This window comes from Raphanus sativus, chromosome 1 (assembly GCF_000801105.2).
Source record: "Raphanus sativus cultivar WK10039 chromosome 1, ASM80110v3, whole genome shotgun sequence".
Lineage (NCBI taxonomy): Eukaryota > Viridiplantae > Streptophyta > Magnoliopsida > Brassicales > Brassicaceae > Raphanus > Raphanus sativus.
This window is the reverse complement of record NC_079511.1, coordinates 1087489-1115046: the sequence shown is the minus strand read 5'-3', so window position 1 is coordinate 1115046 and position 27558 is coordinate 1087489. Positions and strand designations below refer to the sequence as shown.

The following is a 27558-nucleotide window of genomic DNA, read 5'->3' as shown; positions in this document are numbered from 1 at the left end:
AGATTTATGTGATGTTGATGATGGCAGCTGCCATGTGTGCCCCCAAAGTCTAGGAGTCTTAATTCATTTAGATAATATACTAGTTTATCTTTTTTTCCTTCTTTTATTCATTCAAAAAGAAAGGTCAGAATATTATATTTTGGGAAATTGAGAAGATATAAAGATCTTGTAGTTAATTTATTGGGTTGCATGTACAGTTTCATATAACCTCTACATTAGAAACACTAAAACATATAAAAAAGTTTATGTATCTAAGAGTTTCGAATTAAGCAAAATCTTGAACCATTAAAATCAGCTCTGGTTTATTATTTATTTATGAGTAATAGTTTTAAACATCAGTTGGTTGACAATTTTTTTTAGAACATCAGTTGTTATACAACGAGTTATTTGTCGATAAACATATATTATCAAAAAATTATCTGCGGCTCCTCGATATATATTGATAACTGGCACTAGAAATCAAGAATGAATGGACCGGTACGGTCCACGCATGTAAATTTTCAAAGCATTCACGTCTCAAGATAATAAAACGAAACGAGACAAGTGGTGGGGTAGATAAACATATATAAACTAACCCTAGTTTATATCGATGATATTTTATCTTTTTGGGGATCTTTAGATGGTAATTTGCTTTCTCAAGTAACTTTAGATTCAAATTTCACTTGTATCTCTTTGTCAATTCATTAAAATGAATTCACATATTTGACAAAAACCCTAATTTTTAAAACATAAGCCCTAATTACCAAGCTCCCAGTCTCGTTAGCAATGAAAAAGTAAAACATTTTATTTATATGGTAAGTCTTGTAAACTCGAAATAAAACTTTTTAGTTGTTTCGTTTTCCGTCGCAAATAAAATGTTTATTTAAGAGCCTAAAAAAATAGAAATATGAAGTGCTAAATTGAGATATGGTAGCCCTTTTTCAAAAAAAAAAATTTGAGATATGGACAAAATCATATATAATGAAATGTAGATAGATAGAGTTGCCCCACACTTAAGGTTGGTCCACAATGAATACCGTTGGAGGCTTCGCAGGCTTTTGTTCTGTCTTTGTCTCTCTCTCTTCAAATTTTGTTACTAATATAATATTTTTTGGTTTGCAACTAATACAACATATGTTATAGAGCCACGCGTTTAAACCGACCCATACTGATGTGCAAGCCTCGTTTTTGTAAATCAGCGATCACTTTTTGAAACCGAAGAATGATAAATATTTGTATGTGTAATATACATATAATACTATTATGTAACGGATATATATTATTAAGAGAAAATGACCCAAATAGCACTAATCTAAGTTTTTATCCCCAAAAAAGCACTCAGGATCAAAAATCACAAAAATAGGTTTCATTAAGTGTGTCATTTACCTTTATGTCCTTTCCTTTAAATCACTTTGATTGATTAAATTAAAAAAAAATTGAGACTGGCGATTTGAAATCTTTGTCGTCGTCTCATCTCCATCGCTGTCGTCTTCTCATCTCCGTCGTCGTCCGTCGTCAGCTCCGCCAGCCATCGACGATCTCCTTCAGCTATGTCATCGACGTTATCTTTCAGCTCGGCGGCGATCTCTCTCTCTTTCTCAATTTTTCTCTTTCTCTCTCTCTATCTCTCTCTGATTTTGAATCGGAAATGTTATCTTCTTCTTCCTTGATCTCCTATCTCTCGCTTAGAGGTTTTGACCGTTTCTGATTTACTATATTTGATTGGATCCCGGCGTTTTTCAGGAGGTGAATTTTGTTTTCCTGCTCGATCGTATTTGCTGCGAAAATTCCACCGGTTTACAGGGAAGCTCATGACCTTTAAGGAGAGCGAGTATGGTTACGCTCGCAAGGTACGATCATGATCTGATATCATTTTTGGTTAGATTGTCTCAGTAACTCGTATGCCAATTTCTGATCTGATCTGATAATGCTCAGTGGTTTGACATTTTGTTCCTGATAAGACTAGTAATGTATACAAGTTTTTGCGATGCAGGTTTCAGGACCTGTCGTTGTTGCGGATGGTATGGCTGGTGCTGCTATGTATGAGTTATCTTCAAGAACGTTCCTTTCAATCCTGGCTTCTACTCTGAAGCTTCTTTCTTCTTCAGGTACACACATCTCCTTTCTATTTTCTGTTATTCAAAGCTTTGACAAGTACAAAAAAATAATAAAAGAACCAATCTTTTTGTATGTCTGAAACAGAGGAGATAGTTAGTGGAGATAACTCCAAGATCATCCCATGGTAAGCGATGCTTGATTATAATATATGGAAGCACTATTTTTGTTTGAGATGTTGTGTTAGGACTAGTCTATATGAAAGTTATGTGTTGTCTTAAACTTTACTTCTTTTTTGATGATCGTGTCCTTTTTGGTAGCTTGTGGATCTCAAGAATGGAGAGACCTACAGTGGGCATTTAGTAAATTGTGATACGTGGATGAACATTTATCTTCGTGAAGTAATCTGCACATCAAAGGTTATCTTCTGCTCTCGTATATTGATATAAAATTTCCACTTTTTTTCTATTTTTGTCTTGAAAAGTTTGTGTGGTTGACACTCAGATATGTTTGATTATGCTGTAGGACGGTGACAGGTTTTGGAGAATGCCGGAATGTTGCATCCTCAACAAGGATTGTCTAATATTTTTTACACACTTTTGATTTCGAAAACAGACTTGTGCAAAAAAACACACTCATTTTATTTTTCTGGAAACTCATCCTAAGATTGCCAAAATCTATCCTATATAACACATTTGTTTTTTAATAATACCACATTTAACACTTTTTCGATAGAATTATTGAAAATGCTTCAAGCTATCCAATTTTAGTGTTCTCTATTTGATATGTGTTCTATATTTTGTAGACAATGAACTATATTTGGTGATTTCAATAGCCAGTGAATTTTTAATAGATTTTGATTATGTTTTTTTTTTGTTTTGGAAGATTAAGTTCTAATTTAGGATAGCCGTCCTGAACAAGGATCTAACATTCCTTACACGCTTTTGATTCTCTTCTAAAATAGATTTATGTAAGAAAACACACTCATTTTATTTTTCTGGAAACCCATCCTAAAAGTACAAAAAGTTATCCTATATAACATATGTATTTTTAATGATACCATATTTAACACTTTCTCAATAGAATTATTGAAAATGCTTCAAGCTATCCTATTTAAATGTTCTATGTTTGATATGTGTTCTATATTTTGTAGACAATGAACTCTATTTGGTGATTTCAATAGCCAATGAATTTTCTTATAGATTTTGATTATGTTATTTTTTTTGTTTTGGAAGATTAAGTTTCAATTTAGGATAGCCATCCTCAACAAGGATTGTCTAACATTCCTTACACGCTTTTGATTCTTTTCTAAAACAGATTTATGCAAGAAAACACACCTTTTATTTTTCTGGAAACCCATCCAGAAAATGCCAAAAGGTATCTTATATAACATATGTGTTTTTTAATAATACCACATTTAACACTTTCTCGATAGAATTATTGAAAATGCTTCAAGCTATCCTATTTTAATGTTATATGTTTGATATGTGTTCTATATTTTGTAGACAATGAACTATATGTGGTGATTTATATTGCCAATAATTTTTTTTTATAGATTTTGATTATATTTTTTTTTGTTTTGGAAGATTAAGTTCCAATTCAGGATAGCCATCCAGAACAAGAATTGTCTAACATTCTTTACAAGCTTTTTGATTCTCTTCGAAAACAGATTTATGTAACAAAACACACTCATTTTATTTTCCAGAAACCCATCCTAGATAACATGTGTCTTTTGTAATAATACCACATTTAACACTTTTTGTATAGAATTACTGAAAAGGCTTCAACCTATCATATTTCCATGTTTTCTCTTTTATATGTGTGTTTGTAAACAATGAATTAAATGCTTGAAGTAAAACGTTTTGCAAATATGTTAATATGAAATGTTCTGGAAAGCTTTCCTGAAACTACACAAATCCTTCCAGAAATTAACAAAACCACACAGTTTCACAAGAACAAGCAAGCGACTAGAAATGTCATAAGCAAATTCATGAGCCTACCAAAGGTATCATCAATATGATTCAAGACTTCCAAGAATTTCTTTACTAACAACATAAATGAAACAAATGTCGTCATCATTCATTATAAACTTCTTACTTGTCCAAGACAACATCAAAGTTAAAAAAAACATAGTCTTAGCATGACATGTCTTGAATCTCCCATCGCTTTGATGTCCTGTGTAACAAGGCCAAAAAACATAAAAAATTTATAGTATCAGATTTTCTGGACAGCTTTGAAACACCTTCTTGGAACAAAAAAAAAATCTAGATCTAAACAGACTATGTAGAAAGCTAGATCTTTTGTTCATGTGGAAGATCTGAGTCTGTAAACAAAGGTCACTAAAGCCACTAACAACAAAGGTATGTAAAAAGAGCGAAATGTAAGTGAACCATATATATATCTTGGAAGATTATGTTCCAATTCAGGATAGCTATCCATAACAAGAATTGTCTAACATTCCTTACACGTTTTTTAATTCTCTTTGAAAACAGATTTATCTAATAAACACACTCCTTTTATGTTTCTGGAAACTCATCCTGAAAGTGCCAAAAGCTATCATATATAACATATGTGTTTTTTAATAATACCACATTTAACACTTTCTCGATAGAATTATTGAAAATGCTTCAAGCAGTCCAATTTTAATGTTCTTTGTTTGATATGTGTTCTTTATTTTGTAGACAACGAACTTTATTTGGTGATTTCTATAGCCAATGAATTTTCTTATAGATTTTGATTATGTTTTTTTTGGAAGATTAAATTCCATTTTAAGATAGTTTACCTAAACAAGTATTGTCTAACATTCTTTACACGCTTTTGATTCTATTCGAAAACATACTTACGCAAGAAAACACACTCATTTTATTTTTCTGGAAACCCTTCCTGAAAATGGCAAAAGCTATCATATATAACATATATGTTTTAAAATGATACTACATTTAACACTTTCTTGATAGAATCATTGAAAATGCTTCAAGCTATCATATTTTAATGTTCTCTGTTTGATATGTATTCTGTATTTTGTAGACAAGGAACTTTATTTGGTGATTTTTTTATAGCCAATGAATTATCTTATAGATTTTTATTATGTTTTTTTTTTTTGGAAAATTAAGTTCCAAATTAGGATAGCCATCTTGAACAAGGATTGTCTAGCATTCGTTACTTGTTATCCAAACTTTTTATTTTTAATTAAATATTAAATTTTTTAGAAGTCATTTCTAAATATTTTACTTGCTATCTTAATATTTTTTCTTTTTTAATTAACTATTAAATTTATAGGAAGCCCCTTCCTAAATATTTAGCTTGCTATCATAACATTATTCTGTTTTTTTTTTGTTTTTGAATCTTTAACAAATAAAAGATAAGTGTGTGGTGACTAGTTTTACTTACTATCTTAACATTCTTTTTAGTTAAATATTTTTCAGGAAGCCTTTCCTAAATGTTTTATTTAATATCTTAAAATTTTATTTTTAATTAAACATTAATTTTTTCAGGAAACCCTTCCAAAATATGTAACTTGTTATCTTAAAATTTTATTTTTAATTAAATATTATTGTTTTAGGAAGCCTTTCTGACTATTTTGAAGAGACCGATAACCGGAAACTTGATGTTAACAAGAAATATAGTGAGTAGAACTCTTAATGCATTATTTGTTTTGTTTAGCTTTTTGATACTAAGATCAAGTGACTAATTTCTTGATTTTGTTTCTTCTTCTTGTGATTGAATATGGTTTGATTAAATGTCTTTGATATCATTTCCTAACATTTTATTTTTTAAGTAAATATTAAATATTCAGGAAGCATTTCCTAAAAATCTTAAATTGATCTTTGGTATGCTTGGTAGCAACTATGTTCTCCAGATTTCATGAGTACCAACTTAACATAAAAGTAAATATCATAGCTATAAGCCATAATAATCTTATTATATATGTCCAAGTCAACATTCAACACAATGGACAGATATCCTTGTTTTAAAGACGCTAGATTTTGTACTCTTTTGGATGGGTTTCCCAAAGCACATAGAACCCACCTAGAATCAATGAAGCATATAATATCTCAGAGAAAATGAAAAGTATAAACCGGTACTGATCACTAAAAAGTCTCAAAACCTGCTGTAATAATCATCAGACCAACATCCTGAACAGAGACTCGTTGTCAAAGAGGGTCTGATACATTTTTGGTGTTTGGAATAAAACTAGTCGAAGCTTGCATTCAAGAACTTAAGCAATTCATTTCTCTTGCTCTCTGCAGCTTTGTCCACTTTGGACTTATCAACCTTCAGCATAATCTATAGCCCAAAACACAGAAGAAGCATGTGACCAACAATGGAAAGCTTATGACGAAACAACCCAAAAGATAGAGAGTTTCGACTAACCTTTTTCCCATAGATAGAGAGTTATTGACCCAAGCAGTTTTCTCCTCAGAGTTGGTCTTCTCCTCAATATACATCTATAAAAAAAAAAGAAGATAGTATTGCTTCATCTAATACAACTCACAACAGTGGAGAAACTAAAGAAAAAGACATAATAAAATTATCATTGTACTCACAGCAACAGGCGTATTTTGATAAGGCTGTATGCCAGACAAGACAATACTCGCTGCATGTAATAGAAACAAAGTAGATCACCATTACAACTCACAATCTAATGCTAAGCTGGTTACTCTTAACAGTAATAAACTACAAGGCAAACACATGCAGTAACCTACCTGGTAGTTCACAGCACGTTTGTGGAGGTCAGGAGGTAAGAGAGGTGGGTCAGGATACTTCTCATCTAGATACTGTCAAAAATACCAAAAGAAGATTGATGAAAATGAATCCACAAAAACCCACAGAAAGAGAAAAGGCTGCTCTCCTGGTTTTAAATTAATACTGACCATTATGATGGCAAAAAAATCAGAAACCACAACGTCTCCATCAACCAGAGCTGGTACAGCACCCATTGGATTCACCTTCAAGAACTCATCTCTCTTGAGCGGATTCACTCCTATGTACTCATTTTCAATCCCTACAACACACACAGTCAAACAAAGAGATGAAAAGACAAACACTATATCGTTTTTGCAAAATGAGTTAGATGCCAAAAAGAGCATCTAACTCACCATCGCCAAGACCAACAAAAAAAAAGTAAAACCAACAATGTCCCAGGTTTATTACGTCACCAACCCCAGGTCCAAGTTCGAAGAGGCCACAGAGAAAATGCAGAAGAAGTGTTATAAATAAATTATCATCTTAAATGGAAATGACGCAAAAGAAGAGTTTTATCTAAAGCACATATCGTAATTAGACAAAGCTCACACCTTTTTGTCTCTGTTCTTATGACGTTTATGACGATGACTCTTGCTGCTTCGCTCCTTTTCCTTTGCCTGTCAACAAAAAGAGCAACTTTCAAGCTAAAAAATCATAAGAAAGACATCGCATGATTATGAATTTGAGTGAACAAGTAACCTTCTTTGGCTTGTCATGCTTCTTGTGCCTTCGTGACCTCTCATGTTCACTCTCCGATCGAGCTCTCACTTCAGCAACAACACAAAAAACGCAAAAGGTTTTCAATCGTATTTCTCTAGTTGAAACCGTAAACTGTGTTTACAAGAAACCCACGAACTTGGAGGAATCGGAGTAAGATGAATCAGAGGAATCGGAAAAGTTCTGGCGCTTACGGCGTCGTTTTGAGCTGGACCGGCTCTTCTTCCGTAGCTTGAGCGATTCCTTGTCTCGATCGCTTCTTCGGTGGTGATCCTTGCGGAGATGACAGAGCTCGATGACGGCGTCGACGACGAAATGATTGTTTTTTATTAACTGTGTTATTTAGCGAGGGTATTATGGACATTTTATTCTTTAATGAATGCTATTTTTGTGACTTTCTCTCCTTGGTGTCATTTTTGGGATAAAAACTTCAAAGGTGCTATTTTAGACAATTGCCCTATTATTAACCAAAATTTAGTTCTATATATTTTTAGAAAGTATAAATCTCTAGAACTGATTAAACTTAAAAACTAAAATCAAACCAAGCCAAAATATTGGTTAAGGATGACGAGCGAACCTACCAAAATATGTCGATTCAGATTGATATTTATAAATATTACCGTGATTAATTGACTAAGCCGCGAAATAAACAATTTCACATAAAACCGACATGCACACAGTCTTAATAATTACTCCGAATAATTTGTCGACAGAGATAAACTACTCACTAAATTTTTTAGTGGAATTCGTAAATAGTTAATTTTATTTATTTTTGCATGAAGAAACAAAGAGTTATGTGCGTGAGGAAGTCGTCATTCAATTGGAATTTGGTATTTAATGAAAAGGGTGAAAGGTGCTTAACATACACGCGCCGCAGTTTCTTACTGGGAAAGGGATTGGTATTGATGTTAACTAGACCGGGCCCGGTTTGGAAATGGGCGGCGGCCGAACCGACCACCTGGCTGTTTCTTTCCAAGTAGTATTCTATTCAGGATTTTTCCGATTCTGCAAAATCTAACTCGGATCTTCAGCTAAACGGGTGGGGTTCTGCTAAAGTGACGGCGAGGGTCATTAAAGTCGGTCACTGCTGGAAACGTGATCTTCTTACAACAACACTTGAGAGCTGAGAGTCTCTTTTCGTTGGAGATCTCTCTCTCGATTAACCGTCCAAAAAGGTCAATTTTGTGGGTTCACAGCTTATATACGGCGCGCTATTTGATCCATTCGATTAGAATATCAAATTTGTTACAACGTACTTTCAAATATTGCCTCGAATCTTCTGTGATAGTCATGTGTATTGCATGTAGAATTGCATGTATGCGCTGATAGAATAACAATAGTATCCTTCTATATTATTAAATAATTATAACCGGCCAAGTGAGTGATGATGAGTATGAAGGTAAAGTGAACGATGATTATAAAAATACTCCCACTGGAACTGAAGTTAAAGATGTCGTATTTGGGTTTTCTTATTTTCTAGGTATCAGGCCCATTGGCAATGTTAGTTGGTCACAAATGTACTGCTGATTCGATAATATTGAGCTATACTGAAGATTCAAATGGGCCGTACCCATATGTGCTTATGAAAAGATATAATCCCATTTATTTAGGAAAGCAATACATATGCCGTTTGTCAATCCTGAGATTTAATGATAGGTCGATATGTGTTAGGTTCGTGTCCCCCACAAGAAATCAAATAGACAAATACTACCATACAAAGAAGTTATAAACGAATAAGAATATTAGACGTGAATTGTAAGCTAGTCAGTGTGTGAAGCTGTAATTGTCTTAGCATGCATAAGAGAATAAGAATATTGTTATTCGATCGAGTTTTGCTTTCCATGCAGACTTTTTTTTTGCAACAATCTGGAAAGAGAACAAAACAACATCTTAGATTTGAAAAATAAAACATCTTAGATTTGTTCGGATCCACTTTTTAGTATACTTTCTATCTTCAATATCTCTTTCGCATATGCTAAATGCTTGGCGTAATTATTTGATGTATATATATGGTTTGGTAAGTTACTGATTATTCGAGAAAACGTCCGGATTCAATCACTGCAGGGAAATTATTATTCTCAAGAATCCCCTAGACTATATTTGAGAAGTGATTTTGCCACATATCTTCTCTACAATCATTCTCACAAAAATAATATGACATGGCTAATAAAATTGATGACATGTTTTATAAATTAATATGACATGAACAATTTTTGCCACATGTCTTCTATACAATCATTCTCACAAAAATAATATGACATGACTAATAAAATTGATGACATGTCTTATAGATTAATATGACATAGACAATTATACTTAATGTTAATTTATATTTTTGGTAAACTTTTAAAAATATGGTAATAACTCATATATTACATTTATTTTCGATTTATATTTTGGACTTTTTAAAAATATGGTAATAACTCATAAATCATCATTAAAATAAATATATTCAATTATGGCATTTCAAATTTCGAAATATTATTTAAATTAAAAATATTTCAAAATATATACATTTTTAGAAAATTACAAAAGTTAAATCATAAAATCAAATTAAATCGTAAAATCATTATTTTCTTATATATCTACAGATTTTATAAATATTTTTCAATTTTAATTTTTGAAAATTATGAAATTTTCATCCCCTAGACTATATTTGAGAAGTGATTTTGCCACATGTCTTCTACAATCATTTTCACAAAAATAATATGACATGGCTACTAAAATTGATGACATGTCTTATAGATTAATATGATGTGGACAATTATATTTAATGTTAATTTATATTTTTGGTAAACTTTTTAAATATGGTAATAACCCATGTATTACATTTATTGTCGATTTATATTTTTGGACTTTTTAAAAATATGGTAATAACTCATAAATCATCATTAAAATATATATTCAATTATAGCATTTCAAATTTTGAAATATCATTTAAATTAAAAATATTTCAAAAATATATACATATTTTAGAAAATTATAAAAATTAAATCATAAAATCAAATTAAATCGTAAAATCATTAGTTTCTTATATATATATATATATATATATATATATTTATCTACAGATTTTATAAATATTGTTAATTTTTAATTTTTGACAATTATAATTTTAATATGCAATTTTACATATTAATTAAAATAAATAGATTGAAAAATCTACCTAAGATTATAATTTAAATATATACATGCACATTCTTAAATATATTTCAAAATAAACAAATTGTTTTAATCTTAATTTTAGTGTTCAGTTAAATCAATTTAAATTAAAATATTAATAAGAAAAAGAAAATTTATAATATTAATAAAAAATATAATTTATATTTATCTGTTAGAAAATATTTTAAAATTTTTTTACTGCACATGGTGCAGGAAAACACCTAGTGCTAGAATATATGTCAATTGCTCAGTCTTTAGATTATTTGTTTTGGAGAATTATAAGAAATAATTGATTTTATAAATTACGATCGATGTCGTATCATCATAAGTTTAAACCATGGCAGGGTGAGTGACTGAAGCTAATACATTGGAGAAAAGACTTGTTCAAATAAAAAAGGAGGTAAGGATGTATTTTAATGTACCCGTTCACATATTAATACAGATTGATGGACTTCGATGACTTCAACGCCAATGGCCACTACTCATTAATTCAATAGTTTTTTTTGTTTTCTTTAGTGCTACAAAGTAGCGTTACAAACATTAAAAACAATGTACTGCTGCCTGATGGATTTATTTACTGCTTATTTAAAACACTAGTGTATTCCTTGTGGCAGCCATTCGTGCTATTGTTTTTTTTCTTATAGTATACGAACGTGGATGTTTTAAAGTATGATCGTTCAAAGCCATTATTTAGTATTTACAATCGGAAATAAGAAGACGTATTTTTACTTCCTAATCCCAAAATTCGTCAAGAAAAAAAAAGTAATAAGAAGACGCACGAGTCTGTCCACAGAATGACAGAACGGACGGAGAAAGCATCAGAGCCGACCAATCACTAGCAGTACTTTCCCACTAGTCAAAAGTCAAAATATCTTATTGGAAACCAGTAAAGAGAAGGGAAAAAGGTTAGAATAATTTTGACTGTCCCGTACGGAATCTAACCACGGTCGGTCGGAAAATCCGCTTGAAAAAAAAAGAGAGCCACCACACATTATTTCGTTTTAAATATATTTTTATTAATTTTTTCTTTTCAAACAAAAAAACTTTACAATTTATCATAAAAAGTTACACAATAACGCGTCGAATTTACACGGTCGGTTTGCAGTAAATATTATATTTTTTTTTTATATTCACAAAGTCGGGGAAAATAATGAAACAGAGAGACAAGACAAGACAAGACAAGAGAGAGAGAGAGAGCAAGTGGAAAACAGACCAGAGAGAGAGAGAGAGAGAGAGAGAGAGAGAGAGAGAGAGAGAGAGAGAGAGAGGGTTCTATAGACCGTGGAATCATCGAATCACACACGCTCTTTGCAATAACTTCTGAAGGGTTTTAATTTTCTCCTTTCAAAAAAAAATATTTTTTTTGGTAACTCGCCTCTAGGGTTTGCTTGCTCTTCCTCGTGATCCTTCTAACCTGTAAGATTGGCGTGTTTCGTTTCGTACGGTCTATCTAACCCCCCCCCCCCCTAGTTCTGTCTCCTCTCTCAACACGCTGTAAGATCTTCCCTCCCTTTTATAATCTGACCTTCTTCTGAGATTTATCTTTAAAAAAGTTTAAATTTTGATTTGTGATTCGATTGATTTGTTATAGAGGATTATTATGGTAATGGAGGACGAGCGTAGTAGTAAGGAGGTGAACAAGCCTTCTTACTGGCTAGATGCTTGCGAGGACATCTCCTGTGATCTCATCGATGATCTCGTCTCTGATTTCGATCCTTCCTCTGTTTCCGTCTCCGAATCCATAGACGATGAGGTCGGCGCCAACAACGATTTCTTCGGTGGGATCGATCACATTCTAGACAGCATCAAGAACGGTGGTGGCTTACCAAATATCAACGAGGCTCCTCCTCAGTTGCTTGCTGGAGAGATCACTAAAGAGAATGTGAGTGGTGTTAAGAGAGACGAGGTGGTGTCGAAAGAGGAAGGAGACAACAAGAACAGGAAGAGAGCTAGGGTTTGTAGTTACCAGAGTAACATTCCAGTAAGAGGACATGCTGATTCTAGGAAACGGACTCGAAGCTACTACGACGAGGCTACTACTGGTCATAATAAGAGAAGAGATTGTTACAATTACAGGAGAGATAACGGTAGAGATAACAGAGAAGCGAGGGGTTATTGGGAGAGGGACAGAGTCGGTTCGAACGAGCTGGTTTATCGTTCAGGTACTTGGGAAGCTGATCACGAAAGAGATGTCAAGAAAGAGAACCGCCTTCAGAAGAAGGCATCAGAGGAGAAGCCTGAAGAGCAGCGTAAAGAGAAAGTTGTGGAAGAGCAAGCGAGGCGGTACCAGTTGGATGTGCTCGAACAGGCTAAAGCCAAGAACACGATCGCTTTCCTCGAGACCGGTGCTGGGAAGACGCTTATAGCCATCCTTCTCATCAAAAGCGTTCACAAGGATCTAATGAGCCAGAAGAGAAAAATGCTCTCTGTGTTCTTGGTTCCTAAAGTGCCTCTCGTTTATCAGCAAGCGGAGGTGATCCGTAACCAGACTTGTTTCCAAGTCGGGCATTACTGTGGTGAGATGGGACAAGATTTCTGGGATGCTAGAAGGTGGCAGCGAGAGTTTGAGTCTAAGCAGGTTCTTGTAATGACAGCTCAGATTCTGTTGAATATACTGAGGCACAGCATTATTAGAATGGAAGCGATTGATCTACTTATCCTCGACGAGTGTCACCACGCTGTCAAGAAACATCCTTACTCACTGGTGATGTCGGAGTTCTACCACACAACGTCTAAGGATAAAAGACCTGCCATCTTTGGAATGACTGCTTCCCCTGTTAATCTTAAGGGTGTCTCAAGCCAAGTTGATTGTGCTATAAAAATACGCAATCTCGAGACCAAGCTGGACTCTACGGTTTGTACTATAAAAGATCGGAAGGAGTTGGAGAAACATGTGCCTATGCCTTCAGAGATTGTGGTGGAGTATGACAAAGCTGCTACCATGTGGTCTCTTCATGAGAAGATAAAGCAAATGATTGCAGCTGTTGAAGAAGCGGCGCAGGCGAGTTCGAGGAAAAGCAAGTGGCAGTTTATGGGGGCTAGGGATGCTGGAGCTAAGGAGGAGCTGAAACAGGTTTATGGCGTCTCCGAAAGAACAGAGAGCGATGGAGCTGCTAATTTGATTCATAAACTTAGGGCTATTAACTATACTCTTGCTGAGTTGGGTCAATGGTGTGCTTACAAGGTAAATAAAAGAGAGGAGAAAAATAGTTTTTGTTATTTTATTATTTGTGATTAATCTTTTTTGTTTGTTTTTGTTATCAATCAAAGGTGGCACAATCGTTCTTGACTGCGTTGCAAAGTGACGAGAGGGTGAATTTCCAAGTGGATGTGAAGTTTCAAGAATCATACCTGAGCGAGGTGGTGACGCTCTTGCAGTGTGAGCTTTTGGAAGGAGCTGCTGCTGAAAAGGCAGCCACGGAATGTAGCAAACCAGAGAATGGTAATGCAAATGATGATGAGATTGAGGAAGGAGAGCTCCCTGATGATCATGGTTAGTTTTTATCCTCATTCTTACTTAGCTTGTTATCTGATCCAAGAGAGTATATTAACAAGGGTAATGGGATTTTAGTGGTCTCTGGAGGGGAGCACGTTGATGAGGTAATAGGAGCCGCAGTGGCTGATGGGAAAGTAACTCCAAAAGTTCAGTCGTTGATCAAACTACTCCTCAAGTATCAGCACACATCCGATTTTCGTGCTATTGTTTTTGTTGAGAGAGTTGTTGCTGCTTTGGTTCTTCCAAAGGTTAGGATGAATTTGAAAAATCACTTTGATTTTCATTACATTTGTTTTTACTGTCAGTATCTCTGAGCTTTGGTTTTCTTTCCAGGTCTTCGCGGAGCTGCCTTCACTTGGTTTTATAAGGTGCGCCAGCATGATCGGTCACAACAACAGCCAGGAAATGAAGTCATCTCAAATGCAGGATACTATTTCCAAATTCCGAGATGGTCAAGTATGAATAATTTTCTTAGTTTCCTCTTATTAGATGTTTTGGGTAAAATAATTAAGAAAGTTTGTTATAAACTCTTTTGACATGTCCTTTTGCTTGTGATAGGTGACACTGTTAGTTGCCACAAGCGTTGCTGAGGAAGGACTTGATATTAGGCAATGTAACGTTGTAATGCGTTTCGACCTTGCAAAGACGGTGCTTGCATACATTCAATCTCGTGGTAGGGCAAGAAAGCCTGGATCCGACTACATACTCATGGTCGAGAGGTACACATGTGTTGCAATCTATAAGAAAAAAGCTTTAAAATGTAAATTTGTTTCTTAACAACTGGTCACACCATGTGTTGTCTTGTAGGGAAAATGTATCTCACGCAGCATTCTTGAGGAATGCTAGGAACAGTGAGGAGACACTGAGAAAAGAAGCAATAGAAAGGACTGATCTGAGTCACCTCAAAGATACATCGAGGCTAATCTCCATTGACGCTGTGCCTGGCACAGTTTATAAGGTGGAGACAACTGGTGCCATGGTTAGCCTTAATTCCGCGGTTGGTCTCATACATTTCTACTGCTCTCAGCTTCCCGGTGACAGGTCAGTTTACCGACAACCTTGTTCTGTCCTAATGACCGACCTTTCTTCTTCTTGTATGAGAACAATGGATTGTTTTCTCCTCTTTTGTGGTCTTATTAGGTATGCGATTCTTCGTCCTGAGTTCAGCATGGAGAAACATGAAAAGCCTGGGGGACACACCGAGTATTCATGCAGGCTTCAGCTCCCTTGCAATGCACCCTTTGAAATACTCGAGGGTCCTCTTTGTAGTTCAATGCGTCTTGCACAACAGGTGGGACTTAAATAATTTATCTTATTCGTTTATTATCTTTCGGTGTTCGATGTTTTTAAAAAAAAAAGTATTGTGTGTGTTGATGTGTAAGGCTGTATGTCTAGCTGGTTGCAAGAAACTGCATGAGATGGGTGCATTTACGGATATGCTATTGCCGGACAAGGGAAGTGGTCAAGACGCTGAGAAGGCTGACCAGGATGAAGAAGGTGAACCCGTTCCTGGAACTGCTAGACACAGAGAGTTCTATCCTGAAGGTGTAGCGGATGTACTTAAGGTATATAGTTTCCACTCTTAACCTTTTTTAATTTTTTTGCTAAATGTGGTGTTAAGAAATAGATTGTTTTTCTTCGCTCTACAGGGAGATTGGATTTTATCAGGAAAGGAAGTTTGTGAGAAGAGCTCAAAGCTATTCCATTTATACATGTACAGTGTTAGATGTGTAGATTCTGGGTCTTCAAAAGATCCATTCTTAACCGAAGTTTCAGAATTCGCGGTTCTTTTTGGCAATGAGCTGGATGCAGAGGTTCTTGATTCTATTTTAGTTTTCAGGTAGCAATGATTTTTCCCTTTTCTAATGACTGTACTGTTTTAAATGTGACAGGTATTATCGATGTCTATGGATCTTTATGTTGCTCGAGCCATGATCACCAAAGCATCTCTTGCTTTCAGGGGATCACTGGATATTACAGAAAGCCAGGTTTAATTTAATAACGAACCCTTATCTTTTACTTGTAAAGTTCTTCTATCTTATGTTATCACTGGCATCTTCTTTGTGCAGCTATCATCTATTAAAAAGTTTCATGTGAGATTGATGAGTATAGTCTTAGATGTTGATGTCGAACCCTCCACGACACCATGGGATCCTTCAAAGGCCTACTTGTTTGTCCCCGTGACTGACAACACGTCTGCGGAACCCATAAGAGGAATCAACTGGGAGTTAGTTGAAAAGATAACCGAAACCAATGTGTGGGACAACCCGCTTCAGAGAGCTCGCCCGGACGTGTATCTCGGGACTAACGAGAGAACTCTCGGTGGGGACAGAAGGGAATACGGGTTTGGTAAACTTCGTAACAACATTGGGTTCGGGCAGCAGAAATCTCACCCAACTTATGGTATTAGAGGAGCGGTTGCATCTTTTGATGTCGTGAGAGCTTCTGGACTGTTACCTGTAAGAGAGGAGGAAGCAGGAAGTGATGTATCATCGCAAGGCAAACTGATGATGGCAGATGGGTGCATGGTTGCAGAAAGTCTAATAGGGAAAATAGTGACGGCCGCACATTCAGGGAAGCGGTTTTATGTGGACACTATTTGCTACGATATGAGTGCGGAAACTTCTTTCCCAAGGAAAGAGGGGTATCTAGGTCCTTTGGAATACAACACTTACGCTGACTACTATAAACAAAAGTATGTTTTCTATTTTCTTTTGGAAATAATTCTAAGGTTTATAGAGAAGGACTCTACTAATACTTTTTTTTCTGTTTGTTACCATGAGGACTTACATGGCCTCAGTTCAACTCCTGTGTTGTGCAAGACTGAGAAGAAAAGCATGTCTATGTATATTCTTAGTATATAAGACATGCTTTTCTTCTTCTTCTTGCACAACCTGAGGAGGTAACTGGGGCTATCAAGTCTTCCTTGTTTAATTTGTTTGTTTTGTCTATTAGGTATGGAGTTGATTTAAACTGTAAACGTCAACCTTTAATCAAAGGAAGAGGTGTTTCTTATTGCAAGAATCTTCTTTCTCCTCGGTTTGAACAGTCAGGTACTAAGAAAATTATTATTCTCTTGGAAAATTTATTTGGTAGACTAAACACATTCTTTTCTTCTTTTTTTATGTTTTAAATTGCAATAAAAAGGTGAATCTGAGACGACACTTGATAAAACATATTACGTGTTTCTTCCACCTGAACTATGCGTGGTGCATCCTCTATCTGGTTCACTTATCCGAGGTGCTCAGAGGTTGCCCTCTATAATGAGAAGAGTTGAGAGCATGTTGCTCGCTGTTCAACTCAAAAACTTGATTAGTTATCCCATTCCTACTTCAAAGGTAATATATGATTTTAGTTAGAATCTTGTTTTTTTATTTTGTTGTTCTTGTTACTAAACATTTGGCTTATATATGTATAGATTCTAGAAGCCTTGACCGCAGCCTCGTGCCAGGAGACGTTCTGCTACGAGAGAGCAGAGCTTTTAGGAGATGCGTATCTGAAATGGGTGGTTAGTCGTTTTCTGTTTCTCAAGTACCCTCAGAAGCACGAGGGTCAGCTCACAAGGATGAGGCAGCAGATGGTCAGCAACATGGTTCTTTACCAGTACGCTCTGGTCAAAGGGCTCCAGTCGTATATCCAGGCGGATCGTTTCGCTCCTTCTAGGTGGTCCGCTCCTGGCGTGCCTCCAGTCTACGACGAGGACACCAAAGACGGAGGAGGATCTTCGTTTTTCGACGAGGAGCAGAAGAAACACGAGGAGGACGTGTTTGAAGATGGGGAGATGGAAGATGGTGAGCTGGAGGGTGACCTGAGCTCTTACCGAGTGTTATCTAGCAAAACGTTGGCTGATGTCGTCGAAGCCTTGATCGGTGTTTACTACGTGGAAGGAGGTAAAGCTGCGGCGAACCATTTGATGAAATGGATTGGGATCGAGGTTGAGGATGATCCCGAAGAGACGACCGAAGGGACGGTGAAACCGGTTTGTGTTCCGGAGAGCGTGCTAAAGAGCATAGACTTTGTTGGTCTTGAGAGAGCTTTGAAGTACGAGTTTGCGGAGAAAGGTCTTCTTGTGGAAGCTATCACGCATGCTTCGAGACCGTCTTCGGGTGTTTCGTGTTACCAGAGGTTGGAGTTTGTTGGTGACGCGGTTCTGGATCATCTCATTACGAGACACTTGTTTTTCACGTACACGAGCCTTCCTCCTGGTCGGTTAACTGATCTTCGAGCTGCGGCGGTTAATAACGAGAACTTTGCTCGTGTTGCGGTTAAACATAAGCTCCACTTGTACCTTCGTCACGGTTCTAGCGCCCTCGAGAAACAGGTAACAAAAAAATAATAAAACAAAAACTATTTTTTTGATTAGAGACAAATTACAAATCTCTTTTTAATTGTTGTTCTGTTTTTTTCAGATTCGAGATTTTGTGAAGGAGGTCCTAACCGAGTCTTCTAAACCGGGGTTTAACTCGTTCGGTTTAGGAGACTGTAAAGCGCCAAAAGTTCTTGGAGATATAGTTGAATCCATTGCAGGTGCTATCTTTCTTGATAGTGGAAAAGACACAAGTGCTGCTTGGAAGGTTTGTTAGTTATTTAGTTATTTCTGTTAATATTCGTTTATTTCTTTTTTATTAATTTTGTTTTATTAAATTTTGTTTTAGGTTTTCCAACCTTTGCTACAACCAATGGTGACACCAGAGACACTTCCGATGCATCCGGTACGAGAGCTGCAAGAGCGCTGCCAGCAACAAGCAGAAGGGTTAGAGTACAAGGCGAGTAGGAGCGGTAACACAGCGACTGTGGAAGTATTCATCGACGGTGTTCAAGTGGGAGTGGCGCAGAACCCTCAGAAGAAAATGGCTCAGAAGCTAGCGGCGAGGAACGCGCTGGCAGCTTTGAAAGAGAAAGAGATAGCTGAAGCAAAAGAGAAGGGATCAAAGGGGAATGCAGGAGATGAGAATGAGAATGGGAACAAGAAGAATGGGAGTCAGACGTTTACGAGACAGACGTTGAATGATATTTGCTTGAGGAAGAATTGGCCAATGCCTTCTTACAGGTAACCAAAATGTTGTGTAAATTGCAATTATTTTAGCCTTTTTTTTTTGAGTTTGTTCTGCTAATAAGTCTTGGTGGTGAAAATATTGTTAGATGTGTGAAAGAAGGGGGACCGGCTCATGCAAAGAGGTTTACGTTTGGGGTAAGAGTGAATACAAGCGATAGAGGATGGACTGATGAATGTATTGGAGAGCCGATGCCGAGTGTTAAGAAGGCTAAAGATTCTGCTGCTTGTCTTCTTCTTGAGCTTCTCAATAAAACTTATTCTTAAATAGTGGTGGACTTGGTCACTTGTTGTATTATTATGTGTTGTTTAAGGCTTATCTTTTTACTATTTTGATGTTGTTAAATCTGTAAACAAATGATGTGTTGTGACCATCTGTATCAAATCTTTGCTTTATTATAATATACTTATGTTTTCTAGTTAGTGCTCAAGAATTAAAAGTTTCATTGGAAGTATTCCAATTTCTAAGGCATAACAAAGATGATTTAGAAAAAAAATATTATTGAGTTGACAAGGACAAAATGACAAATTCAAAGTTCAACAAGAAAATGCAGAGAAAGTAATATCAAGGAAAGAAACAGAAACAAAACGTTGCAGAAATGTTGAGAGGAGAAAGCTTCAACGTCTCAGAGTATGGAGAATGTACTCAGCATAAAGGTCCCTGTCATTGAAAACCAAAACCCATGTGGTTACTTTAGAACTTGAAAAGGCTGTAAGGAAGTTTTGGTTCTTGATGGAGAAACATATAGACTCACATTGAGTACTGGATAGCTTCAATAGCTTTCTCAGATGGGAGAAAATCATTAACAGCAACTTCCTTGTTCTCATTCTTCTTGTCTATTGAGAGAGAGATATGTTAAATGGAAAACATAATACTTGCTGAGAAGTTAATAGGCAGAGAGACGAATAAGAAGGGAAGAATAAAGAAAAGGATACAGTCTTCAAAGAAACGACGGATCTCAGAGAGACGGTGAGGAGGAAGCTCCTTGATGTCAGTGTAATGCTTGTACTCAGGATCATCAACACAAACTGCAATAATCTTGTCATCTTTCTCACCCTAACATTACAGAGAATCACACTTATTAGAGCAAACCTCAGTGGGTTTGAGGGAAGAAATAAAAGATCAAAAGCCTTTAGTAAGTACCTGGTCAATCATAGGCATTAATCCAATAGCACGAGCACGCAGAAAACAACCTGGAAGCACAGGTTCCTAATTAAAAAAAAAAAAGAAAACAAATTTTGTTAAATTGAATGAGAGATGTAAAAACAATTTTGGTGTTAAAAAAAAAAAGAAAAGAGGTGAGTGATACCTGCATGATGACTAAAACATCAATAGGGTCATTGTCTTCACAAAGGGTGCGAGGAACGAAACCATAGTTGTGAGGGTAAACAACTGAGGAGTAGAGAATACGATCAACCTTGATGAGTCCAGTCTTTTTGTCAAGTTCATATTTGACCTTGCTTCCCTTTGTGATCTCAACAACCTGATTTTCATAGAAAGATGGAATGATTCAAGAATCTAATAAAGTGACGACCATTCAAGAATCAAGTTAATTTTTTTTTTTTTTTTAAAAGAGCGTAGAAACATACCACATTGAAAATCTGTGGAGCTCCAGGACCTGCAAAGATATTTATCCAAAGATTCATGATTTTTAGTTCCACAAAATACAAATACCAAAAGGGCATTTAGAGAGTGAAATCATTTTTCTTATTACCAATCTCGAGATCGTGCCAGGGATGAGCAGCAACGGATCGTCTAGACAAGGAAGAGAGAATCCTCTCGTTAAGACGAGGAGCTGGTCGCTGCAGCTGCTTCTGATTCTCTTTGGTTTCTCCACTCATCTGTCAAAAAATCACATTTCTAAACGTTACATCACTCAGACATCATTATCCCCTAACTGGGGTCTGGGGGAGCATAAAAAGACCAACTTTAATTGAAAAAGTGAATCAAACCCCAACAATGGGAAACAATCAGTTATGTTTTACTAAAGATCTGGGGTTCTCTTCTCAATAAAACCGGATGGATGATTTGAGATTTGGATCTAAAACCCAGAGCCAGATGATTTAACAATGGAAAAGCATCCAACTTTGAGATCTCTAAAGAGAACAAAGCACAGAACGATGATAAAAAAATAACGTACCGTTGCTTGCTTGGAATCGAAAAGGGAGAAAGCTTTGGGTGAGAAACAAGTGAAACGCGTCGTTGGTGTTGAAAATGAAAATGCAGCTAAAAAGCGTTTATGGTCTCTATTTATATATGAGCAGCAGCAGCCGCGATTTACGGATCAAAAAAACTTATATAAATCGTAACTGTACTACGATTAAAGTATAAACATTTTCATTGCTTTTCAATATGTGGTTCGTTCGCTTTAGAGTAGACATGCAAAAAAATATTACAGTAAGCAATAGTTTTTCTTTTTTTTTTAATTAATGTGGTGGGTTACTCATGGCCGAGCGTGAAATATCACGATGGAGAATGATTATACTACGACATTTTTTACTAATTATTTAGCGTAGAACAATGATAAAAACTTTCGTTGAACAATGATTTTAATGTAGAATAAAGACTTTCGTTGCATTTTTCACAGATAATGGAGTGTGATAATTTCGCACCATGTTCATGATATTTCGCACATGGTCAGTTGAGAAAATAGTATTATCATTCATCAATCATGATTACTATACTGCGTAAGAGTTTAAGACGTTGACAAAGAGGAAAAATAAAATGAAAGACGAGATTAGCGTCACCAATGGGCCTTAGGGCCATTAACAAATCTTATACTATTAAAAATATTGTACGTTGGTCCAGTAGTGAAAACTATTAAGCCCATCCAAATACCTCTGGGAATGGGCTGCCACCTGCATTCATTCAAGTCTGTTTGTTTTTGGAAGCACACCACCAAGAAAGACAATACACTCAAAGATGAAACCTTTGTACAATTCATCTTTTTATCATTCTAAACTATTTTTATGATCTTATAAAATATCCAGAGTTCAAAAGACAAACGGACTAAAAGAGTAAAGACATAGTAGATCCATTGCTTTAGTGGTTAATTAACAAGTAACAGTAACAGTAACAGCAGCAGACAAGTAAACAGGAAGTAGCAGACACAAAACAGATACAAGGGACAAGACATGGAGTACAGGACCTGACATGAAACCGTTCAGATGGATCTAGAAACAGAAAAAAATAAGTCTCTTTCATAAAGATTGAAGAAGCAGGTACTAACACTTGACTTAAAGATATTGGTAAAAATGGATTTTTTTTATTTTACCTCAAAAGAAAGTCTGGTTGTTTTATGTTGAAGCTTCTCCTTCCAATCGAATCCTCTTGCAGACTTTTTCATCGCTCTGATTGTTCGTGTTCCCATCTTGACTCTCTTTCACCTCCATAGAACATCTCTTGTATGGCTTAAACCCTGACTGTCTCGTTTTAAGGCTCTTCCCCTGTCCATCACCTATCATCATTACTCCACTTTCTTGGTCTGCATCACAAGAACCTTGAATCTTGTTGAGATCAGGAGCCATTGGCATTGACGTGTCGCTTTGTTTTCCATTCACATTATCCTCCACTTGAGGAGGTGAAAAGCTCTGAGGCAATCTCTGTCTTGCAAATAGAGCCTGAAACGCTTTACGACCCTGAAAACAATGCACACTTATTAGTGTTAGTTTCAAAGAAAAGCTCTCTGCATATCCATGAATCTTTTTTTTTTGTTTGTTTACCCCTTGGGAGACTTCTTTCCATGAATCAGTAGTTTGGTTGTTATTGTTGTCTCTGATTTTACTCCGACGGTTGCTTAACTCAATAACACTTGGCTGGTTTGCATCTGCCTCCTTTACATCCTCGTTATCTTTCTCCATCTTATCTAATGCGTCTGTTTCCGCGTCACTTCCTGATGGTGTGTTTGACCCACACGATGAGCGGTCCACCAGCTTTTTCTTTGGGGACGCGTTTGGATCATGCAAAGCATCAGCAGCAGCAGCGTCAACAATAACTTCCTCCTTGTCACGATTTGTTTTCGAGTCGGCAGCGTTTAGCTTGGTTATTCCAGTCTCTTCTGAATCGTCGGATGATGAAGCTGGAGATTTTGAAGCCATTTTTTGATCTTGCAGAGCTGTGTTCTGTTTCTCCAGCGGTTCTTGATTACTTTTAACGGTATCCATCTTCTCCATTGAGGGAGTTGGAACAGCAAAGGTTGGTAATGGAAGGCATGTGACTGGAGTAGGAGGAGGAGGAGCACACACAGGAATAAGTCCATGAGAAGCCCACCAAGCAGTTGCAGCAGCTACCGTAGCAGCAGCTATAGCAGCTATACTTGGAGGAGGAGGAGAAGAGCTCATTTGCGTTGATGAATCTCCCGAGTTCCCGACATTGGAATAGGGCCAGGCCGAAGCAGCGAACGTGGCTGCAGCATGAGCTGCAGGGTTCTGTAGGAGACTTGACATAATGAGATTGGGGAAAGTAGAGGAGAAGTGAAGAAACGAACGGTAAACATCCTGAGAAGGGCACGCCTGTTGAGAAGTAGTTGTAGTAGTAGTAGTAGCAGAAGATGTTGTGGTAGCTGGAAGATTCACGTGCCCGTGAACACGATCTCCCATAGGACAAAACATCAAGTCTTGAGATACCATACCTGGAGGGGGATGAAACTGAGCGCATTTTGCCCCATTTCCGTTTACAAAATCCGCGGGGAAATGCCAAGGGTAGTTCCTTGCGCTGTCAGCAACTCTGTCTTTGTTCTTCTCGGGAAGATCTTGAACCATGTTTTCCACATTTGACGCCTTACTTGTTCCATTATCAGCACTCTCCTGCTCAAAATCAGAACGGAACACCCTTTTTTTACTTTTCATGCTATTGAACTTATTAAAATACAGTACTCATCATGTTCTTGGACTACAAGTTTTATACCTTTCTTAGAGACGGTTCAGGTTTCTTTGGTAAGGGAAACTTGTTCACAGTAGAAACCCCTGAGCAGTTATCATCTTGATTTTCTTTCCCAGTTGATGTTTCCTAACCATAAAAAAAAAATTATCACAAGAAGAAAAAAACAAAATGATAGAATGAAGAAAGAGAGCAGAATCAGGAATAAAACCTCGTTAATGGGCACTTTTTCCAAATCCAAGAAAGCCTGGTTACATTGTGAAGAAGAGGCAAGTTTTGCTGATGGTGCTTGAGAGGAAGATGGGCCAGGTTTGCGAGGATAAGGAGTATTGGGTTTTCTTTTAGGACGAGGAGGTGGGATTTCTATGTTGAGAGCTTGACAAACAGGAATGCCTTTAGCTTCAGCCTCTTTCTCCAACTGAAGAAGAGTTGAACCAATAACTGTGAGTTTTTTTTTGGCCCATAAGGGAGATTGTAAATGCAACCCTGAGACTCCTGAGGTTAAACAGAGACTTATACTGACCCGAATTGTACGGGGGTAGACAAAGACAATCACTTCATTTCCTGTCCTATAGGGTCAACTGGCCAGGGAGTTTGGTTTTCCATTTTGAATGGCTAAATAAAAGAGTCCATGCAATATATATCATTATTTCATCTGACTTTATTGAGTATGTGAGAGACAGTTGTTCTATGCAAAATGCAGTGCTATTTTTGTTACTACTATAGACCAAATGTTATGGTCAACAGAGAGAATGAAGCTATCTTAAGGGTAAAGTTTTCCAGTTGCAGGGGGCAGATGGACAAGGTCTCTAAAAATCATGCTCCTATCCTTGGGAACCAACAGACTCTACTTAGCAGGACTCCAAATTTTCTAGTTGAAGCAATGAGAAAAACGGAACCATAGATAAACCTCTAATCACCTTGTCCCATACAGAAACACAAGTCAGACAGTGATAGGCAACATGGTCACCAATTTAATTCTATTTGATCGTCATTATCTCACTACCAACCAGTTGCATCTTCACTAGATAGAAGATTGGAGAGAGGATGAGCTTACCTTGGTGAAGAACTTTTGTGCATGACTTCTGATCTGAACAGCAGTCTTTGTCCCAATATGTTCTGCACACACACAAGAAAAGAGAGAGAGAGAGAGAAACTCTCAATCAAGAGGAGACTGAAGAACATAAAGAAACTCCTAAACAAAAGAAAACAATATCTCTCTCTTTGTGTTAAATTTAATTAAAGCAGACAGAAGCTATTCTATTACACCTTCTATGCGTTGCCAGGCCCTTCCATAAAGCCTCAAGGCTTCAAGAAACCTATCATGCTCATCCTCTGTCCATCGTTCCCGCTGCTTTGTAATAGTATACGGCTTTCTTGCCTATTCAATTTAATAAAAAACAAATCACAAATATTCATCCAAACAAAATAAAAAACCTGGACAATCTGTTTCATGCATTACCTTGGTTAATAACTCATCTCCAGATGTATTTGTATCCATCAAAACCAGATCTTAGCAGCTTTCCGCTGCTTCAAATCCTCTCTAATATAACAAAGAAACCATCTTTGACCTCCTCCAAATAGCAAAAAGCCGTTGTAATTGATTCTTCTAATTGAAAAGCACCTCTTTTAAAATTCTAAAGCAACTGCAAAAAAAAAAAGAGAAAGAGACTATGAGAAATATTTTGATCCAGACACCACCAAAGATTAATAGAAAGAGAGAAATGAAAGGAGAAATCTTTGAAAGTCCACCGAGTAAGTAAGTAAGCTTCTTCAGCAGTACTCAAAAGTCTCACCCCAAATGATGATTCCATCGCTGCCAAAACCTTTTTTAAAAAAGCATCACAAAATCAGTATTCACTTTTGCTTACAAATCTAACCTAACAACTTAGAGAGAATCTGAGCAACGAAAAAGACCTTATAAATTGCTAATAATGTTAATCACACATACCCTTGAGAGTAGCCATCATTGAGGAACTAATCCGAATATAGAAACTAGATCATCTCACCGGAGAAACAATCAAATCGGAAGAAAAAAAAGTTAATCTCTTAATGTTTGAGCAGAGCTGGAGAAGATACAGAGATGAAGAAGAAGGAAGGAAGGAAGACTGTTTTAGGGCGAAGAAGACTGTAAGAAGAAGGAAGCCAGAATCAATCTCAGCCACAACTATTTTTTCTCCTTCTCTCTTTTTTGGTTATTACTTATTTTTTTATTTGCGGCTGAAACAGCACAAGGGTATAAATGGAATAAACACAAGTCACCGGAGATCGACACGTGGTGAGATTGTAGTGGCCTTTCGCTGCGCTTTTTCGTATCTCCCAACTTGCTTCTCTGTGAGCCATAAGTCTCCTTTTGTTTTGTGAAGGTCGCGTAGATAAAAGCGAGCGTGGGGTCCTTCGAACTTACGTGTCGGTTTCCCCGGTTAATAGTTAGAGCAAGTGGGAATAGTTAGTGATGTGTACTGTGCCAGCTGCGATGGTCTACAACCCCCCCCCCATACGTGTCGGTTTCCTATAGACGTTTCCACAATGGGCCGCTTGATCTGGGCTTACAAAAGGGCCTAACGTATGTCTTTAATTTTCAATTTCTTTTTCCTTGGAGCCCATTCTGTAAGGGTGTTCCAACTGAAAATATTGGGTTTGCTTCAAGCTGAAGCAAGGGTGTTCCATCTATATTATTAAAAGAGAAGTACACATATAGAATGCCCCTTAGTTTTAAGTGTTATTTACACTTTCATGCCACTGACATTAAATAATACTTCCTATTTTAATGTTGTCTTTTCCACTTTGATTAATGTGTTTTCCAAAATTAAATTTGAATAAAATATACAATTAAATAATACTTCCTATTTTAATGTTGTCTTTTCCACTTACATTAATGTGTTTTCTAAAATTAAATTTGAATTAAATACACTTCATTAACTTCTCAATTAAATCAATGTAAAATTCAAAAAATACATTTTTCACTTTGATTAATGTGTTTAATGGACAAACGATTTTTATTAGACAAACGATTCATGAAAATTATAATATCAACTCTTCATTGAACAAATCTGAACGAAAAAAAATATTACCAAATTTGAACCGAAACTAGATAATATCCAAACGGATTTACCATTTTGGTATCTAGAGAACCATAACTAAACCTTATTCGAACGAAATATTTCGGATATTCGAATGTATTTAAATCATATTTATATACTTCAATATGTTAGCTATTTTTTGAGTTAATATCCAAGATATGAGCTATTTTAAGTTGATTTGAAATATAAAAAATAGTCAAAAGTAAACATCTAAAATAGATAAACAATAATCAAAACACCAAAAATATTTTAAATATATGTATATTTATTCTTCATCCAAATATTCAAGTTAAATTTATTTTATTTTTTAATTTAGATACTTTAGCTTACATTACTCAAATTTACATGTTATATTTTTTTAGATTTAAAGATATTTAAAGATATATAA

The 27558-nt window shown here is 36.1% G+C and overlaps 5 protein-coding genes across 9 annotated transcripts; 2 read left to right on the top strand and 3 right to left on the bottom strand.

Annotated features, from left to right (window-relative positions):
* The first annotated feature begins 1381 nt into the window (after positions 1–1381).
* LOC108840858 (V-type proton ATPase catalytic subunit A) lies at positions 1382–2760 on the top strand. Its single transcript, XM_018613673.2, has 5 exons — positions 1382–1829; positions 1973–2087; positions 2182–2221; positions 2355–2453; positions 2560–2760. Exons 1-4 carry the CDS (start codon positions 1791–1793, stop codon positions 2395–2397), a joined length of 237 nt encoding a protein of 78 aa, XP_018469175.1. The 5' UTR covers positions 1382–1790; the 3' UTR covers positions 2398–2453; positions 2560–2760.
* Positions 2761–5916: 3156 nt separating this feature from the next.
* On the bottom strand, positions 5917–7819 carry LOC108805726 (glutathione S-transferase Z1). The gene is made up of 8 exons (XM_057003068.1): positions 7692–7819; positions 7480–7547; positions 7332–7397; positions 6909–7124; positions 6741–6812; positions 6582–6631; positions 6409–6482; positions 5917–6321 (listed from the first exon to the last, which is right to left on the bottom strand). The coding sequence occupies exons 4-8, from the start codon at positions 7122–7124 to the stop codon at positions 6305–6307; spliced, it is 429 nt and encodes a 142-aa protein (XP_056859048.1). The 5' UTR covers positions 7332–7397; positions 7480–7547; positions 7692–7819; the 3' UTR covers positions 5917–6304.
* Positions 7820–11881: 4062 nt separating this feature from the next.
* LOC108805120 (endoribonuclease Dicer homolog 1) lies at positions 11882–19631 on the top strand. The gene is made up of 17 exons (XM_018577092.2): positions 11882–13843; positions 13930–14152; positions 14231–14403; positions 14489–14611; positions 14714–14874; positions 14963–15196; positions 15296–15446; positions 15538–15720; positions 15805–15969; positions 16048–16143; positions 16225–16850; positions 17111–17208; positions 17303–17493; positions 17574–18476; positions 18565–18729; positions 18811–19205; positions 19298–19631. The coding sequence occupies exons 1-17, from the start codon at positions 12260–12262 to the stop codon at positions 19473–19475; spliced, it is 5649 nt and encodes a 1882-aa protein (XP_018432594.1). The 5' UTR covers positions 11882–12259; the 3' UTR covers positions 19476–19631.
* Positions 19632–19689: 58 nt separating this feature from the next.
* LOC108805131 (soluble inorganic pyrophosphatase 1) lies at positions 19690–21509 on the bottom strand. The gene is made up of 8 exons (XM_018577103.2): positions 21350–21509; positions 20924–21050; positions 20799–20827; positions 20519–20692; positions 20353–20418; positions 20145–20265; positions 19964–20045; positions 19690–19869 (listed from the first exon to the last, which is right to left on the bottom strand). Exons 2-8 carry the CDS (start codon positions 21048–21050, stop codon positions 19827–19829), a joined length of 642 nt encoding a protein of 213 aa, XP_018432605.1. The 5' UTR covers positions 21350–21509; the 3' UTR covers positions 19690–19826.
* A 341-nt stretch (positions 21510–21850) lies between these two features.
* On the bottom strand, positions 21851–26248 carry LOC130508006 (protein LHY-like). 5 transcript variants are annotated; one of them, XM_057003062.1, is made up of 10 exons: positions 26039–26248; positions 25840–25913; positions 25550–25733; positions 25357–25468; positions 25145–25206; positions 24299–24505; positions 24115–24216; positions 22932–24014; positions 22484–22847; positions 21851–22067 (listed from the first exon to the last, which is right to left on the bottom strand). In XM_057003062.1, exons 3-9 carry the CDS (start codon positions 25586–25588, stop codon positions 22506–22508), a joined length of 1947 nt encoding a protein of 648 aa, XP_056859042.1. In that variant the 5' UTR covers positions 25589–25733; positions 25840–25913; positions 26039–26248; the 3' UTR covers positions 21851–22067; positions 22484–22505. The 5 variants fall into 5 exon arrangements, with proteins under 5 accessions (XP_056859042.1, XP_056859039.1, XP_056859029.1 ...); XM_057003059.1 differs by lacking the exon at positions 21851–22067 and adding an exon at positions 22220–22382; XM_057003049.1 differs by lacking the exon at positions 21851–22067 and having other exon boundaries at positions 22220–22847.
* Positions 26249–27558: the final 1310 nt, after the last annotated feature.